The sequence below is a fragment of the Strongylocentrotus purpuratus genome, unplaced genomic scaffold (assembly GCF_000002235.5).
Source record: "Strongylocentrotus purpuratus isolate Spur 01 unplaced genomic scaffold, Spur_5.0 spur5_scaffold_7, whole genome shotgun sequence".
Classification (NCBI taxonomy): domain Eukaryota; kingdom Metazoa; phylum Echinodermata; class Echinoidea; order Camarodonta; family Strongylocentrotidae; genus Strongylocentrotus; species Strongylocentrotus purpuratus.
In genome coordinates, this window is record NW_022145613.1 from 9862283 (window position 1) to 9880588 (window position 18306).

Consider the following 18306-nt stretch of genomic DNA (forward strand, 5'->3'; position numbering starts at 1 on the left):
AAAAATGTTGTATTGCCCTTTGTGACCGACCCAAAAATCTTGAAATCTGTAGTCGGCTTTGTAAAAAAAGTTTGTTTTTTTAAACCATTTTTTAGAGAATTTTTTTTAAAAACATTCAAAACTGAGAAATATCAGGCCAAAGCGGGAGAAAAAAAAAGTTTAAAAAAAAAAAAAAAGATTTCCGACCGACCGACCCATGTTATGGCACCTAAAGGGCATTACAACTTTTTTTTCTTCTTAGGCCGTGTGAAATTGTGATGGTGATAAAGATTTGCCAGTTACAATTCTTGCAACGACAGGAACATGCAAAAACGAAAAAAGATCACCATAGACCAATTAGTGTCTGTTGTCACGATAATGATAATGGATGCCTCTATGTTTCGTATTATTTTTTATCTTGGTCTTTGTTAATTAAAAGTTGGTCTTTCTGCTATTTCTTGGCGAGGATGATTGTGGCGGTGATGACTGCTGGCGATAAGGATGAATAATTATGATTGTCGTGGCGATGATTCATAATGATGATTATCATGATGCATGGTGATGTGGACGGTGATGATAAAGATCATCACGATTGCTTTTGTTTTGGAGATAACGATGAAGTTGATAGAGACTGATGATTGTGATGATAGAAATGCTTATCATGATCATAAACATCTCTAGTTGTAAAGACAACAATGAAGATGACTATGACGGTGATGGTGATGTTGCAGATGGTGATATTAGGGACTTATAGATTTGCGTGGACTGATATGTGTGACGTCCATTCAAAGCAGTGCATTAAAAGAACGTCGATCATAGCAATCCCCGTTGTCTTCGTGCGAATCTAAAAGTCCCTATTGACGTTGATGAATGTAATGATGCATAGTGATGATGATGGTGCTGCTTATGATGACGATAATTTAGATGAAATTACCTGATAACTGCATACCAACAATTGCGAATACCATCAAGAAAATGATAATGGTTCCTTTTTTCTCCGATTTTTTTCTTATCTTGATCATTGGTAAGAACGTCAACCATTACTCATGTAGTTGTTCCTCTAATTTTCCATGCCGTTCTCGAACAAAAGATGTAATCATCATTTACAAAATGACTTATTCACCGACAAGGCACAAACACATATTAAATGACCGTTATTATTGACTACATCTTTCGATCTCATAAAGAAGTACCGCACATAATGGATGCATCAAAAGATGAAAAGATACTATTAGGCTATTAGGTTACCCATTATGACGACAAATCGTATGGAGAAATGAGGTATAATTTAAAGGTATTGCTAGTGGCAGTAAAAGAAAAGAGTTTTTTCGTTATGCGAGTTGAAAGGGCATTTTGCCTCGGGATTTTCCTTCGCCCATGAAAGTGCTTCGTGATTAGTTACATGTATGAATAACACGACCGCGTAAAAAAAGAGTCTGTGAGGCACGTACATGTAAAAATGATTCAGAAATATCCCCCTTTAACAACTAACATCGCATACATTACAAAATGGTGGTATCGCGTACGATGTTTCTAAACATTATTTGGAGGGGGGGGGGCGGGAGTTGGAATGTGACTTATCCACATTCAAAATTTGTGTTTCAAAATATCAAATTGGAATATCTGTATAATTTTGAACCTACACCCTGTTTATCGTCAAATGTGCTATACTTGGGAATCTATCTTTTTTTCTGGAGAGCAATCGTAAAAATCTGGGAGTCCCGCTTTATTGCTTTTGTTCCATTCCCCGTTCCATTCAACTAAGACAAGCGTCCCATCCTTTTCGATCAAAATTGTGCTCGATCAGGATGTTGTTTTTCTGTACATAGCTACATAAGCCTCCTAGTAATACTATAGTATGAATTTCCTGTTTTCGTTCCTTTGCCTTCCCATTACGAATATAATAACCATCCTGCTATACTCGACCGAACAACGACGCAATCATCATTATCAGCACCATAATCACTTTGCCACTTGTGCAGAACCGAAGGTAATGATGCCGGGGCATAGCAAGGGCATTATAGTAGACAGGGCGGGGCGGGGGTCGGCCGGGTATATAAAGGCTTTCATCCTCGCCTATACATTTCTCTCGGTTATTTCAGGGAGGTGAGACTTTATTTCATGTGGAATAAAATAATCATTAAATATTCCCGCATGTGGTAGAATTGCACTGATGTGATAAGGAAGTAGTTGTAATACATGCAGACATGTATTCGTACGAACTATATTTAACTAATGGGGGAAAACACGATTTGATTGTGTAAGATTAAAATGAAGCAGACAGGAAAATGATATATGTAATATATTGTAAGGAGAGGGGTAATACCGAAGAGCGTAAGTACATGATGCATTGGGGGATCATTGGATTATGGATACTAGATGGGGTCATGGGGCATTCCAACTGAGACCTTTAATTTGACCTCTTATTCACCCTAGTCTGAATGACCTCAGCTGGTGTAAGCTAGATAGCTCGCACGCGACTAAAGTTCGTTTAAGGTCACAGATGTTTATCTTCAGATTACGCAACGCAGTTTGGATGGTGGCGGATGAAGTGAGCTATATACTACTAGTCTCCAAGAATACATGAGACACAATATGCATTCTCGACTCCTGACAGTCAGTGCTACAAGATTTCTGCGGAATATAGACTGTTGGGGGGTAATTGTCATAATGATTATCCGGGGGTGATTGTTTGAGTATACAGTTGTCCGGGTCAAGATAGTCAAAATAATGTCAAATCTAGTCAGATGCATCCAAAAGACAAGCCGGGATCGAGAGGTCCATCCTTCCCAGGGGCCCCACTCACAAGCATAGCTCTTTGGGGTTCCAATTTGGATCACGTTTGTTCGTCATGATTGCTTTTCTGGTGTTTTTTGAATAAACTGAACTGAAACTGATTTTAGAGGGGGTGTATGAAAAATCCCCTTTCCTCTACCCTGATACGGAGCCTAATGATCCATTATTGTGGTATGGCGCAGGCGATAAGTCCGTTGCCTGGCAACCCGCGCCATTATCATCAATCATCGCTTGGCAAGGCAATCGTCGTTAAGCCTCGGCATAGTCATCATCATCAGCATCGTCATTATCGAATTAAAGGCACACGCACGAGAAACCAAGTACAAAGCGCACTGTTGACTGTCAAGTATTCTAGTTATAGCCAGGCCTACATGCACATATCGGCTAGTATTCTTGTCTGTCTAAACATGATCGTATAGAAAGGACGTTCAGTGAATCCCACGCCCCCCCCCCCCTTGTCAGTTTTTTTCTCCTCCTTTTTGTTGATATTTTTTTATTTGATATGAAACAAAGGACAAATGATCTACGATTTAACAAAAATCATCGTTGACAAATGTTTTTTTAAAGATTCTGTAGGCATGGGCAAATGGAATTTTCATCCAAACATTATTTTGTATTGCTCAAAATGTATTGAATTCATCGTCAGCATGGTGAATATGGGGTCAATGACAAACCAAATACGTAATATCCTCCTTGTTTACACCCATCCACCTCCTTTCTGAGAAGAAAAAAAAAACTGCCGAGAACCTATACGATTTAATTTTACTTGTCCTTCCCATAGGCTTTATACATAATAGTCGTGCTGACCGAAAGGACTTTGACTTATAAATTTCCAGTGAGTACGCCTATTAACTCTCAAATTCAAACTGGACAGAGTTTTATAAACATATATTTTGGGTGTATACTTGCGTGTGTATATGAGGGGGGGGGGGGGGGCTATATGAATTGTTAGATCTAGATAAACTGTCCGTTATTCAAATCTGCGCTGTATATCATGGCATACATAGAGAGAGAGGGAGAGAGAGAGAGAGATATGAGCAGGGAGGTGTGAGTTTAAACTCAGAGACTAAGAGAGAAGGGGAGAGGGTGACAGACACAATTACGCGTTTCATCGGAGATTACACCAGGAATTATACACAAAATATCTCAGGCAGACCTATATTTCGATGCTGATCAATCTAGGGATATAATTCTTTCTTAGAGAACAGATAAGCCTAGAGCCTAGAGATGAAGTACTCCGGAGAAGAAAAAATGCCGGTAATCCACTCTATGATCAACCGTTTTATATTACGTTAATATCATAGCCTATATTGATAATGATGATAATCAATGTACATTTTAAAAATCTATGTAATACACCTTGGTTATTATTTTAACAAAATAATCAATCCACCGACATAATACCCTCATCCTTTAACTTTCCCCGCTTTACCACCCGGCCTCGCTTGCTGCATTCGCCGCCGCCAAGCGGGCGCCTACTTCCGTGACTCACAGCCATTATCATCATCATCATCATTATCATCGCTATCATCAAGCTTGCTATTTATAGCCCACACCGTCGTTAAAATCATTTGAAGCAAGGCCAAGCTGCGTGGAACACACGGCTCATAATATATAACGCAACTGCATGCATATGACAGTGTACTGGCTATAGGCAGCTTGTATCATTCTCCCCACAGTATTTCCATGTGTCTTTGTCATCGCGAACACACAACATCGTCATTATTATCATCGTTGTTCTCTATTCGAGTACACGCGCTATGATTTTGTTCCCGCCAGAGGTATATTCGTTCTGTTTCACACAGCGAGTAATATAAGCCGACCATTTCATACCCAAGTCTCTTCCAACTATTTCCTTCTCCTTGAATAACATATCGTGATTTCAGAAGAAGAACAATTTTCGAAAGAGAAGTTTATTTCACGGTGATCGCAGGTGTTGGATATCAAATAATATATTATTTGATGAAGAGCAAGCCATGATTTAGTGACTCCGCGCACTTTTCCTGTTACATCATATTCAGTCGATGGTGAATGCACGTTTTGTACTTCAGACCCATTATCATCAGGTAAGTACTTTCAAAATGACCCGGCATTGTATTCTGATGTTTGCATGGTATGATTTTGCTGCCTCGTCATGATTTATGCCTAATATTTTGTTCTCGAAATAAAATGCTTGCCATAATTGTAATATTGTCAGTATTTGCAGCCAGAAGGTTCTAATTAAGTAGAGTCAGTAGCCGAAATATATATTTATGGGTTTATTATATTCTTTTAAAATATTATAGTGTTAGAAAAAACTAGATGGAATTTTGACTGCGCGCAGTCGAAAATGATGCCTCCGCCATAGAGCAATTTAAACAAGTTTGGAGTTTAAATCTCCAGTGGTTCTTGAGATATCATGATAACAATCTCAATGTATGGAATTTCATAAGTTGACCTCTGTGACCCTTGACCTTTGACCTACGTGCTCCAAAATCTAATCAGATTGTCTTCCTATGGTGATACACACTATCATTAAGTTTGAAGTTTAAATCTCCAGTGGTTCTTGAGATATTATGATATGGTGATACATACTATCATTAAGTTTTAAGTGAAAATTCTCCAGTGGTTCTTGAGATATCGCGATAACGATCTCAATGTATGGAATTTCATAAGTTGACCTCTGTGACCCTTGACCTTTGACCTACGTGCTCCAAAATCTAATCAGATTGTCTTCCTATGGTGATACACACTATCATTAAGTTTGAAGTTTAAATCTCCAGTGGTTCTTGAGATATGATAACAATCTCAATGTATGGAATTTCATAAGTTGACCTCTATGACCCTTGACCTTTGACCTACGTGCTCCAAAATGTAATCAGATTGTTTTCCTATAGTGATACACACTATCACTAAGTTTGAAGTTTAAATCTCCAGTGGTTCTTGAGATATCATGATAACAATCTCAATGTATGGAATTTCATAAGTTGACCTCTGTGACCCTTGACCTTTGACATACGTGCTCCAAAATCTAATCAGATCGTCTTCCTATGGTGATACATACTATCCTTAAGTTTGAAGTTTAAATCTCAAATGGTTCTTGAGATATCGCGCTAACAAACTCAATACAAGGAATTTCATAAGTTGACCTCTGTGACCTGTGACCTTTGACCTACGTACTCCAAAATCTAATCAGATCGTCTTCCTATGGTGATAAATACTATTCCCGAGTCTTAAGTTTAAATCTTAAATGGTTCTTGAGATATTGTGATAACGGTCAAACGGGACGGACGTACGGACATACGGACGGACAACCTGAAAACATGATGCCTCCGGCACCACCTTCGGTGGCGGAGGCATAAAAAGTAATCGGAGATTATGAGTTGGAGGGTGGAAACCGGGGGTGGATAGCGCGGATCTAATCAGAAAGGGGAAGGAGGGAGAGAGAGAGAGAGAGAAAGAGGGGGGGGGGGGGGTCTCAACATCAAGAGTGTATAACCACCTTTTTCATTTCCCAAAATATGATTAAAAATAGTCGTTGGCCGTCCCTGATACATCAAGCGGTGTATGTTTCATTGTGGGGTTGCGTGTGTGTGTGTGTGTGTGTGGTGGTGGTGGTGGTGGGGGGGGGGGGGGGGGGGGGGTTCTTCCCATGCAGCATATGACGGTTTATTCTCGGACCTTCGATCAATATTGGTACTGGCCGGGTGATAAGTTTTCCGATTGTGATGACTTGTTTCTAATGTACTATCGTCAATCATCTTCTTTTTGTATACAGTCTATATACAACCCTTTATACTTTTGTCTAGTTTTTTTTTCATTCGAGGGAGGGGGGGGGGGCGATTTTTGACACCAAATATCCACATGTTAATATGAGTTATATGACCATTTATTATTTAATCGCCAATGCCACCATTATCACGAGGCAGATATATTAAGTTGAGGATGGGGCCAGGAGGTTCCTGTTTTGAAATTCAAAAAATTCGGGCGGCATCGCTATCTTAGGCGACGAATTTATAACGAAATCGTTAAAATCATCAACCTTGCCATTGCATATTGTTACTGAAAAAGAAAAAGAAAAGAGAACAGATTTTGCTTGTTCTCTCATTTTTTCCAAGCCATCAAATCGTGTTACAGGAGCAAAATTATGAAAGAGGTGTGAAGAGCAACTTTTCGTGGAGTTTATTGGAAATGATAAAGTAGATAGGGGCGAGAGCTAATTACAGTCATCTCCCTGCGTTTGATAATAATCGTCCTATTCCTCATCCTGATAATTACATCGTCATCATCATCGTCATAGCCACCACCATTATCATCACCACCATCTTAATCATCAGTGTCACATTATTAAAATTATAGTCACCATCATCGTCATCATCTTCATCATTATTAATAGATTCATCATCATTATCACTACCATCTTAATCATCAATATCGTCATAATCGTCATCACCATATTAATCACCATTATCACAATCATCATCGGCATCATCACAATCGTCACCATCATCATGATCACATCATTATTGTCGTCTTTATCATCATCATTATCACGACTGTCATCAGGTGCATCATCTCTACCATCTCAATCAACATCATCAGGCGCGTACACAGGGGGGGGGGGGGGGGGGGTGTTTGGGGGGTTAAACCCCCTCTTTGGTATTTTTTTTTTTTTAAATTATTAAAAAAAAAAAAAATATTCCCATGGCTGACCTAACAAGGTGACCTTACCCCCCCCCCCCTCCCAACGGAGCCAAATGTCAATTTTTCAAATTTCGAGACCAAAAAAAAAAAAAAAAAAAAAAAAAAGTGTCCTCTTACCCCCCCCCCCCCCCCCCCGTTTATTCAGCGGCTGGCTGAGTCGTTGCGAAATTTTCGTCCCGATTTATAAATGTTAAACCCCCCCCCCTGAAAAAATCCTGCGTACGCGCCTGAACATCATAATATAATAATCATCATCACCCCCATCATCTTAATCGTCATCATCTTGACCACTTTCACCATCATTATCATCAACATCATCATCGCCACCAACTAATACAAGGCGATAAGCATTATCATGTAATAGGAGGGGGTGTGGCTGGGGATGGTCTTCTTTTTTGAACTTCACCGTTAATTATTTTGAGATTCGAACACAACTTAGAGTTTTTATTGCCGTCATTATTATTTGGTTAAAAGTTGAAATGCTCGAAAGGAGTCGTTAGACAATATTGGCAAGACAAGCGTTAAAGAAACGTTATTCTATATTTTTTGTTGTATTTCTCACGATGTTTCAGCTGACAACGAACTATGTCTCTCATTTCGTTCTCTTAGGTTCATCTCTAAATCAGTAGGAGACACATAACGTATTGCCAGCATGGACGATAGGCGCGACGTTAAGGGATGTGTTGGAGCTTCTGGAGACAGCGAAACACCCGAGAATCAATCAAGGGTTGAAGTGGGATCTCAGGAGTTTTTCTCAAACACCGCGGATATCCCATTTAGCGACTTGGATCAGAGCGACAGAGGTACGGGTGGAGCAGAGGCATCAGCAAGTGAGGCTTCTTCAGCGGAAAACTCCAGCTCATTCCAAGTCGGTGATGCATCTGATTCTTTCCCCTTGAACCAAGGGTGTTCTGACGACACCAGTGACGCTACTCATGCTTCTCGGGTATTTTGCTACCAAACTAAGCGAGAGGGGCAAGAAAGCGAGGGGTATTATCCTCAGCCACCAGAGCAGAAACAGCCAACAGCGGAAGAGAATTGTTGTTGCGTCGAGTGTGGTGTGACCTTTGCCAACATTGATCTTCTCCTGAAGCATGTTCAGCAACATGAGGCCGAGCAGTACGGATCTGATGACATCTATCAAGGATCCGATGACATGGAAACAGTGGAAGATAGCTCACCAGGAGCAAATCCTAGTCAGACACCAAGTGTGGCTAGAAACCTAGGCAATGTATCCTGTATGGAGTGCGGTGATGTCTTTGACAACGTGGATGCCCTTGTACGCCATGTCGAGGTACACGAAACCTTGATGCGACAGAGACAAAGTGCACAGATGAGCGGAGATCACGAGTGTCAGGTATGCCACCAGTCCTTCATAAACGAAAGACTTCTTCAAGAGCATGTCAAAAGACATAATTCACGGGGTGGGATGAACTCATCAGATGGTCAGTCGTCATCTATTGGTCCCAAGGCAGATTTCAATGTCCATTCCTATGTACGACGTCCCCCAACACAGAAAGGAGGCGCGGCCGGATGTAGAACCGCCCATTTATGTTTAATCTGTGGGGACGTCTTTCGCCAGCTATCCAGTTTGGATAAACACTATCAGACGCATAACAGCAACCTGCAAGTCCTCGACCATAAGTGTAGCCTTTGTGGCAAAGTGTTCTCAAAACTCAACAACTTACATGTTCATATGCGTCTTCACAACCAAGACAGACCTTATGCGTGTACGATCTGCGCAAAACGTTTCACGCAAAGTAGCCATCTGAGACAACACGAACTCATCCACACCCAGGTGCGTCCATTCTCGTGTCGCTTCTGCCCGAAGACATTCCGCCAGAGTAGCCACCTACACATGCACGAGCGGATACACACGGGGATGCGACCCTACAAGTGTCATCTCTGTGACAAGGCATTCATGCAGAGTAGCCATCTACGCATTCATGAGCGCACACATTCCCGAGTACGACCGTACACCTGTAGGTTCTGCAACGCGACGTTCATTCAGAGCGCGCATATGCGCCTCCACGAAAAGAGGCATTTGAACGAGGCTACCGGAAATGCTGAATCGCCAACACAAAATGGATCGACGCCAGAATCTCCTCAAATGGCTACTTCTTAGATTTCCTTTAAAAAAACGTATACATGTTACTTCGGTACTATGTATTTCAATAAAGTCCGAGTGACTGGGTCATCCGCCCGACTGGTGGTCGTATCGTTAGGCCTACAAAAAAAAGATGTTGTATTGCGACCGACCCCAAAATCTTGAAATCTACGGTCGGCTTTTTAAAAAAGTTTGGTTTTTTTTCCCGATTTTTAGAGAAGTAAAATATTAAAGCATTCAAAACTGAGAAATCAGCTCAAAGATGGAGGGGAAAAAAAAAAAAAAAAAAGGTTTAAAAAAACAAAACATTTCCGACCGACGGACCCATGTTTTGGCACCTAAAGGGCAATACAACATCTTTTTTTTTTAAGACCTTGCATGTGTATATACCACTGGCTCAACCTACAGTGTTCTTGTTTGGGGCAACTCAATTATCTGCAATTTTGTTATTTTTATTAGCATTTTAAAGAAACTGACATCTCTCACGATTTTGTCTTAATTTGGTCACCGTCGGATTGCGTTGACTCAACAATATCATGCTATACTGAAATTATGATACACCTAACGTTAGAAGATGCACATCTCCGGGTACACCAAGCACACCATTGGTAGTGTACATTATACCGTGAAATAACATATAAAAAGTAACTGAAAGCAACATTTGTACATATTTATAAAAAAAGAATCACATAACAACCAGACTTCAGAAACTACATGTCTGTTCTTGATTTTATTACATTTTTGTTGCTGTAAAGTATTGTTTTTTTTATCGCTTTATTAGCATCTAACTAGACCGGTTTTCCTTTCAAGTCTAATTCTAGAGCTGTCGTTGCGGCATCAAAGACGACAACTTGTACTTCTACTTATGCTACTATATGCATCATTACTTACTTCTTCTTAATTGTATTTGTAAAATTACAGTTTAGTTTCCACAAAATTGTACATGTGTATTCTGTTTGGAAACATTAAAAATACTGTGAGTAATAAACAATTTCTTTGTGCATTTCTTTCTCTTCTTGCTCACAATGATATTTGTGTACAAGATACTTCAAAACATGTTTTTCCTTCTTAAATTTCATGAATGAGAAGCAAAGGTTAATGTTCCTTCCAATGGGTAGTTGTCCAACATCCAAAATTAATGTCATAACGTACGTATTAACGTTACTGCAATATCTACAGCTATGAAACGAGTTTGCCTTTAACATCGCCTCTATTACGATAATGCAAACTCCATAATGCCATTATGACGTCACAATACAAGCTTTACTTGCTCTATCCCCTCCACCTTCCTTTATATCTTTTAATGTATGTGCTCTTGTAGTAAAAATGTAGTAAAATCAATCACAAAATTACGAACTCTTCTCTTTCTCATCCTCTCCCCTCTATCTCTCTCTCTCCCTACTCTTGTCCCCTCTTATGTCTTACCACTTCACCACCTACTGTACATGTGTGTTTTGACCACATCAATTGAAGGTGATTCTGCGTTTACACATTGTTTAAACTCAAGATATTAATTTAAACACAGATCAGTGAATCAAACATGTGCCTGCACACAAATATGATATCAAACACTATCAAATTTGTTCCGAAATGCCCAGAGTTAGTCTATAAACAATTACCAAAGTGGTTGAACACATTCCTCCGATTAAATTATCTTAAATTCCTGTACTTAACTACAAATGCACAAACTGGCCACACATATTTGATATTTGTACAGGAATCTGGTTTTATTTACACAGATGTTTCTTTCCAAACCGTCTCATACATGTACATCAATGGGCAAGAAATAAAAATGTCGTACTGTAATACAAAACTATTTACAGAATTTGAACATTATTTATACATATAGAAATAAAGAGAGAGAGAAACAGAGAGAGAGAGAGAGAGACGGAGAGAGAGAGAGGGGGGGGGGGGATTGGGGGAATGAGAGAGAGAGAGAGAGAGAGAGATGAAACAAATGAGTATCAATAAATCTTTCAAGAAACACATTGGAGTGTAGTAATATATATACAATGTATCCTGGGATGCCAGTTAGAATTGATCAGAGGGCCTGAAAATCACCTAGAGTTAGCAATTTTTACACCAAAAAGCCTAAACTATGGCCTGAAAATAACTCGCAAAGGCCTGAATTCAGGCTTTTGCCTGAAAACTGGCATCCCTGTATATCAAACTTCTGTCATACCTTAAAAAGTGTTGGTATCATACATCATTCAGAATTTCAGATACCAGTAGCTTCTAACACATTTTATCTCACAGCATATCTTTCTAAAGCCTAGTATTACTTTAATTCTTTATATTCTGCAAAATGATTATAATCATAACAATTGTTAACAATAATAATAAGGTTTGAATTGTTAGAATTCATGATAAATGAGCATAGGGCACCACGCCTACTGACCACACTTGTTAGCTTATAAATATATTATTATAAGCACAGAATTAAGCTTGTTCATTGTTATATTATTGTCCGATGCGTATTAAAAGATCCATCAGCCATTATACGGTTTTTAATCTTCTAATGTCTACCTTTTCGTGCTGAATTCACAGGCATTACTAAGCTTCCTCATGAACATGAACAAATATAGAGAAATGTATTGTACCTAAATGTGTTCTTGATTTTCTCATATTGCAAATAATTAAAAATACTTAATTTAAATAAAACAATGAACAAAATTCATTAATATGAATATTAAAAGGAGACAATAGCATAGATATTTCAGAATGCTGCTAAAAATGAACAGAACCACTATTTCAAGCCACATGTAAAATACCTTAGCATGTATTTTTCTTTGTACAAGGACCTAAATCCACATGCTATCTAAAACATATGTTGATGATCCTGGAAAATACCCAAAGGAAAGGTAGTTTGCAGAGAATGAAATCTAATATTTCAGAGTGCAACAAAGGGGAGAGTTGTCCCCAATGACAACACAGCTCAATTCACAAATTTGAGGTTACCTAACATAATAGAAGTGTAAATTTTACCAAGCGCTATAAAGAGACATTGCATTAATCGCTATATAAAAGCTAATTATTATTATTCTAGTTGCCCATCTGATTTTGTTCAAACTGTAGACAGTCTGTTCCTCCTATTCTATTCTGCTTTCTTTTGCTATCAAGGTTAGGGCGCAGTTTCTGCACAATGCACATCAATTCATTTACATGTATGTCACTTGCATGTTTTATGCTCATTTGAAAATACATATACATCATGTTTGTATAAAACAACATTTACAAAATATCTCAACTTCCACTCCCACACAGTCTGACACACATTAAAGCATTACAAAAAAAATATTTTGTGGTTTGTCTTACTAATGCCATTTGGAAACACGTGTAAGGCATATAAATGATAAGGAATTTTCACAGATCTACTCATGAGACCATTTGTTTTGTTCTAATCACTATCATATCAACATCATCATTCATCATCACTGCTTTCCTCTTTATCTTATTCTCTTTGATCTCCTTCTCTTTCCTGGGGTGCTTCTAGATTTCTGGATACTTTCATTATCACTGTTATCATCTTCATTACTACTTTCAATCTTTGATCTCCTTCTCTTTCCTTGGGTACTTCTAGATTTTTGGATAATTTCATCATCATCATCACTGCTATCATCTTCATTACTACTTTCAATCTTTGATCTCCTTCTCTTTCCTGGGGTTCTTCTAGATTTTTGGATAATTTCATCATCATCATCACTGCTATCATCTTCATTACTACTTTCAATCTTTGATCTCCTTCTCTTTCCTGGGGTACTTCTAGATTTTTGGATAATTTCATCATCATCATCACTGCTATCATCTTCATTACTACTTTCAATCTTTGATCCCCCTCTCTTTCCTGGGGTACTTCTACATTTCTGGATAACCTCGTCATCATCACCATCATCATCATCATCATCACTGTTATCATCTTCATTACTACTTTCAATCTTTGATCCCCTTCTCTTTCCTGGGGTACTTCTACATTTCTGGATAACCTCGTCATCATCACCATCATCATCATCATCATCATCACTGTCTTCATCTTCATTACTACTTTCAATCTTTGATCTCCTTCTCTTTCCTGGGGTACTTCTAGATTTCTGGATAACCTCGTCATCATCACCATCATCATCATCACTGTTATCATCTTCATTACTACTTTCAATCTTTGATCTCCTTCTCCTTCTAGGGGTGTTTGTAGATTTTTGGATCATTCCATCATCACCACTGCTTTCCTCTTCATCACTACATGTCTTCTTCTTTCCTGAGGCATTTCTGGATTTCTGAATCATATCGTCATCATCATCATTATCATCATCATCTTTTTCTTCTTCTCCTTCTTCACTACTATCAATGGTTAATCTCCTTCTCCTTCTCCTCTGTTGCTGGCTACTTTGAACCGGCCAATCTTCTTCATTACTCTCATGCTCATTACCACTATCCTTATCTTCCATCTGCTTACTTTTCTTCACTTTTCTTTGGTATCTCCTTCTTTCAGGTTGTTGTTGTGTTTTGGTCATCTTTGATCTCCTCTTTGAGTCATTTCTGCTATTTCTTTTTCCATTTGATGTGATATTTCTATCCTGTCTTGCTTTTCTTTTAATGCTTGCTGTCCTTCTCTCAGATTTTGATGACTTTAAATCCTCAATGTTATCATCATCATCATCATCACTATCATCATTATTACTGTCATCTTCCTCATCGTCACAACTTTCTAATGATTTTGATTCAGAAGTATCTTCCTCTTCCTCCTCTTCTTTCTCGTCATCAGCAATGAAATCTGACATAGCATCATCATCCCACAGAGAAATTGGGTCAGTATTGTTGTATTTATTATGGCTGCAATAGATGGGGGAAATAGTACAAGAAACAACAGTTTGAATTCCTTTACAATTGTACTGCAGAAACGTCATTCTAAAATCCCAAATCAACTTTACCATATGACTGCAATATGAAGCTATTTTAAAATGTCTAATATCAATCAATGTTAAATTACTGGCATAGTATGTTTGGTATTAGATTGACGTTGTTGGGCAGGTCCAAGCTATTTGGATTGTGACGTACAGGACATTCAGAGACTTTAAACAAGAAATTACAACGGACGAAATTATTTATATGGCTATCTTTTGGTATGAGTCTGTGGCTATTATGGGCTAGTTCATTTGTGGAAAGTTTTAGTTCTGACCAATTCTTAAATTAATTTTAATGTAATTAATTTTAATGTAATTAATGTGACGCGTGACGTACGGGACCAGAGAATATCTGACTTTTTCAAAAATAAGTTCATCATAAAAGTTCTCTGAATTTATTAAGTTATGAGATTTATGGTAACGATATCTTAATTCATTATGGAATCAAGCATTAATCACAATTAATACCATATTTTTCAGACCTTTCGTTGTCACATAATATATCAAAACATAAATGTGTGTATGTGACGCACGGGACACGTGATGTACGGGACAACTTTTCCCTATGGGAAAATGCATCGATCTGAAGTTACTTCTGTCAACATTTTGTTTTCAAAACCTCATGTATTTTCTCTTTTTAAGATAGTAAATGAGTTCCAATTTCTTTCTCACTTTGAGATGTCATTAATTATACTAGTAATAAACATCATTGAGTCACTTTCAAACTGATTTTCTCAAATTTTCCCATCAACATGATAAATGTCAACATCATTCCATCAGAAACTTACCCCTTCACAAAATTAGAAATCAGTTTTCGAGGCCTGAGGTGTTGGAAGCTCTTTTGAGGGGTCTTGTCCACTTCGATCTTTCCCAGAACATCTTCTCTGGTTGGCATTTCAAAGGCCTTTCTGGCTTTGAGTCTAGAGGACGTCCTACTCGGCGAGCAGAGGTCATCTTCCTCGTCTGCCATGTTGAAAATTGATCAAGGAGTCTTGGTGAAGATGTCTAGATATCAGATGACTTTCTGTTCATTCAAATACAACAGAGACAAGGAAATAAGCCAGACAGTCCCTATAATGCATGTTGCATGTTAAAATTCTGGAATATGCAGCATTAGCATTAAAGCAGAAGGGAACAAGTATTTCATTTCTGTAGGTTGATTGGTCGACTAAGGCCTTGTTCAGACATGAAGCAGCAAAACTGCAGCGGTTTTTTTATGTCGTCATGTGTAATACATGTAACATTTCAATATCTTATAGGAAAAATCTCAGTCAATATGCTCAGCAAGGACCTTTCATGTGCGCAGTTGCCATTTCAATAACACTTAAAGGTAAAGACCAGTTATGGTCATGCGATTGCATTGTGAAAGAAACGTTGTGGAATCGATCAGAAAAGGTTGATCATCTAGCATCTAGCATCTGCAAGGTTCTGGAATCATCAAAATGATAAGAAATTTGGCCCATTCTTCGTAATGTTACAAGCACTATACACAGAAAGATATATATGGGACTACCCTATATCTCTCACAGACCATGAGAGAAACAAATTTACCAAATATATGAATTAGTAGGTGGTTTCCCGGCAAATTTTTTATCATCATGTATTAGTCAAAACATATTCTTTCACATGACTGGTAATGAGAGCTTCCATTTCATTTTTTGAAACTGGGGCGTTTCCAATACTGGTCTTTACCTTTAAATAAAAAAAGGGCAGGGTTTTTTTGCAACAGTTTACTTTGTCATATCTGAACGGGCCTTACTGTAAAAATAAGACCTTAGACTGAGACCTAAAATAAATTTGACGGTAAACATGAATAGTCTTTGCCAGTTAAAACGACATAAGAGTCCCTCAATTAGTGGCCATAAATATTTGTGCCGATCCTAAAATAATCTACAATTACATGTAGACTACCAGCTTCTAGATCTTTTACAACTACAAGGATACTCCACAGGAAAGTAGAGATAGTTAGGATGAATCAAACATTGATCTAGTCTACAAATTATAATCATTTTCTGTGGGGCAAGTAGATTTCTATCCCTTACATAATTGCATCACATCACAAACCCAGTCCATACTCCATAGAAAATGTTAAATAAATATACAAGAACATCACTAATATTAACTAAAACTCCTACAATGCATGAGGTCTAAAAGGGCTTTCACATCGGGCATTGCGTAGAGTTGCGTAGTGTTGCGTACCGACTGCGCCGATCGTACGCAACTGTACGCTGACAGACGCAAATGGGTACGCGAGATGGATTAAACATGTTTATTTTTTTCGCGTACCTTTGGCGTAGATCTAGACACTACGCTACTATATCCAAGTCTACACAACAGTACGCTACCATACGCCAGTCCGACGAAGCAGTAAAAGCTTGCTCACACAGTAAGCAACCGTATGCAACCGTTAGCAAACCTGTACGCCAGGCCTACGTAAATGTACGCAACCCTACGCCGAAGCAACATTTTTAGGTATGCGACGCCTATGCACAGGGAACGTAACCATAGGCCATCGTATGCCAGCCTACGCATAACCTACGCAGGGACTACGCCGAAGCACCTTTTTTTTCATGAATATGCAGCCCAATTTCGTCGTAGTCGGTACGCCACACTACGCAAGTCTACGCAGATCCGGTGTGAAAGAGGTTTAACTGTAAACCATGTTTATCTAGATTGCATTTCTTAAAAAAAAATGAAAATAGGAACCAGTTAATAATAATGTTCCAACTTCCAACTGACCAGGCGCGTATGCAGGGGGGGGGGGGGGGGGTTGTGGTTAAACCCCCCCCCCTTGACTTTTTTTATGTGTATGTTTTATGTATGTTTTTTAGGAAACCCCCCCCCCCCCTTTTGATTTTTTTTTTTTTAAATAAAAAAAATAAAAAAATGCCAATGGCTGACCTCAAAAAGGTGACCTTACCCCCCCCCCCCCCTCCCCCCCCCCCCCTTGAAAAAATCCTGCGTACGCCACTGCAACTGACTAAGTTGCCCATTAATTATCCTACAATAAAAACAAAACTAGTCTACAACATGGAATCCAATACATGGGGCAATGTACTGCAAAGTTAATATTTGGACATATTTTACATGCCGTTCTACACAATTTAATGAATAGAGGTCTATTCATCATTGCTACATGATTACAAATCCGTCAAAAACACTTGATACGTGTAACATGTAAAAGAGGCCTGACTTACTGAAAATGCAGAGGCAGATTATCTTGAAGAAGAAGAAGAAGAAGAAGAAGAAAAAGAAGAAGAACGCTCGGTCGCCTGATTACAGAAGCGAAGTTTAAGCTTGGCGGGAGAAGAGGCTGAGCTGCAAATTTCACGTGCTTTCTCGATCTCGATGCGACGCCATCATAATAATAGTTAATAGATCTACATTCATCCCGATATGTGAATAAATTTGTCGTCTCTCTTATCCCCCTCTTATCATGGACCTAGTCTACATGCTCTTATATTGCAAGATATTATGATCAGTTGATCACCATAACCTACGATTTTAGATGCATCTAAAATCGTTTCCCTATCTTTAGCTCTTTACAAAATAATATACTCTCTCGATCGAAGTCTCGATCGCCGGCAAGATATTATGATCAGTTGATCACCATAACCTACGATTTTAGATGCATCTAAAATCGTTTCCCTATCTTTAGCTCTTTACAAAATAATATACTCTCTCGATCGAAGTCTCGATCGTCGGCGCGGCCGCTCATCATCACCCCCCCCCCCTCCCCCTCCCCGTTGTGTTGTTGTTGTTGTTTTAGTTTTATTGGAGTAGACCCTATATCATTCATTTATGAATATTTACGCCGAACTCAAGTTGCATTAAACAAATTAA

The 18306-nt window shown here is 38.7% G+C and overlaps 2 protein-coding genes across 2 annotated transcripts; one reads left to right on the forward strand and one right to left on the reverse strand.

Moving 5' to 3' along the window:
* The first annotated feature begins 4003 nt into the window (after nucleotides 1–4003).
* On the forward strand, nucleotides 4004–9702 carry LOC100890432 (zinc finger protein 658B). The gene is made up of 2 exons (XM_003727755.3): nucleotides 4004–4841; nucleotides 8068–9702. Exon 2 carries the CDS (start codon nucleotides 8111–8113, stop codon nucleotides 9581–9583), a length of 1473 nt encoding a protein of 490 aa, XP_003727803.1. The 5' UTR covers nucleotides 4004–4841; nucleotides 8068–8110; the 3' UTR covers nucleotides 9584–9702.
* A 1564-nt stretch (nucleotides 9703–11266) lies between these two features.
* Nucleotides 11267–17985, reverse strand: LOC100890364 (sarcoplasmic reticulum histidine-rich calcium-binding protein). The gene is made up of 3 exons (XM_003727754.3): nucleotides 17661–17985; nucleotides 15252–15487; nucleotides 11267–14392 (listed from the first exon to the last, which is right to left on the reverse strand). Exons 2-3 carry the CDS (start codon nucleotides 15431–15433, stop codon nucleotides 13012–13014), a joined length of 1563 nt encoding a protein of 520 aa, XP_003727802.2. The 5' UTR covers nucleotides 15434–15487; nucleotides 17661–17985; the 3' UTR covers nucleotides 11267–13011.
* Nucleotides 17986–18306: the final 321 nt, after the last annotated feature.

Bases quoted from the DNA above. Each gene is read 5' to 3' on its own strand.
- LOC100890364 (XM_003727754.3), bottom strand. From the start codon at position 15,433: ATGGCAGACGAGGAAGATGACCTCTGCTCGCCGAGTAGGACGTCCTCT. The intron at 14,393-15,251 runs GTAAGTTTCTGA...CATCTATTGCAG, and splicing joins ATTTCTAATTTTGTGAAGGG to CCATAATAAATACAACAATA.
- LOC100890432 (XM_003727755.3), top strand. From the start codon at position 8,111: ATGGACGATAGGCGCGACGTTAAGGGATGTGTTGGAGCTTCTGGAGAC.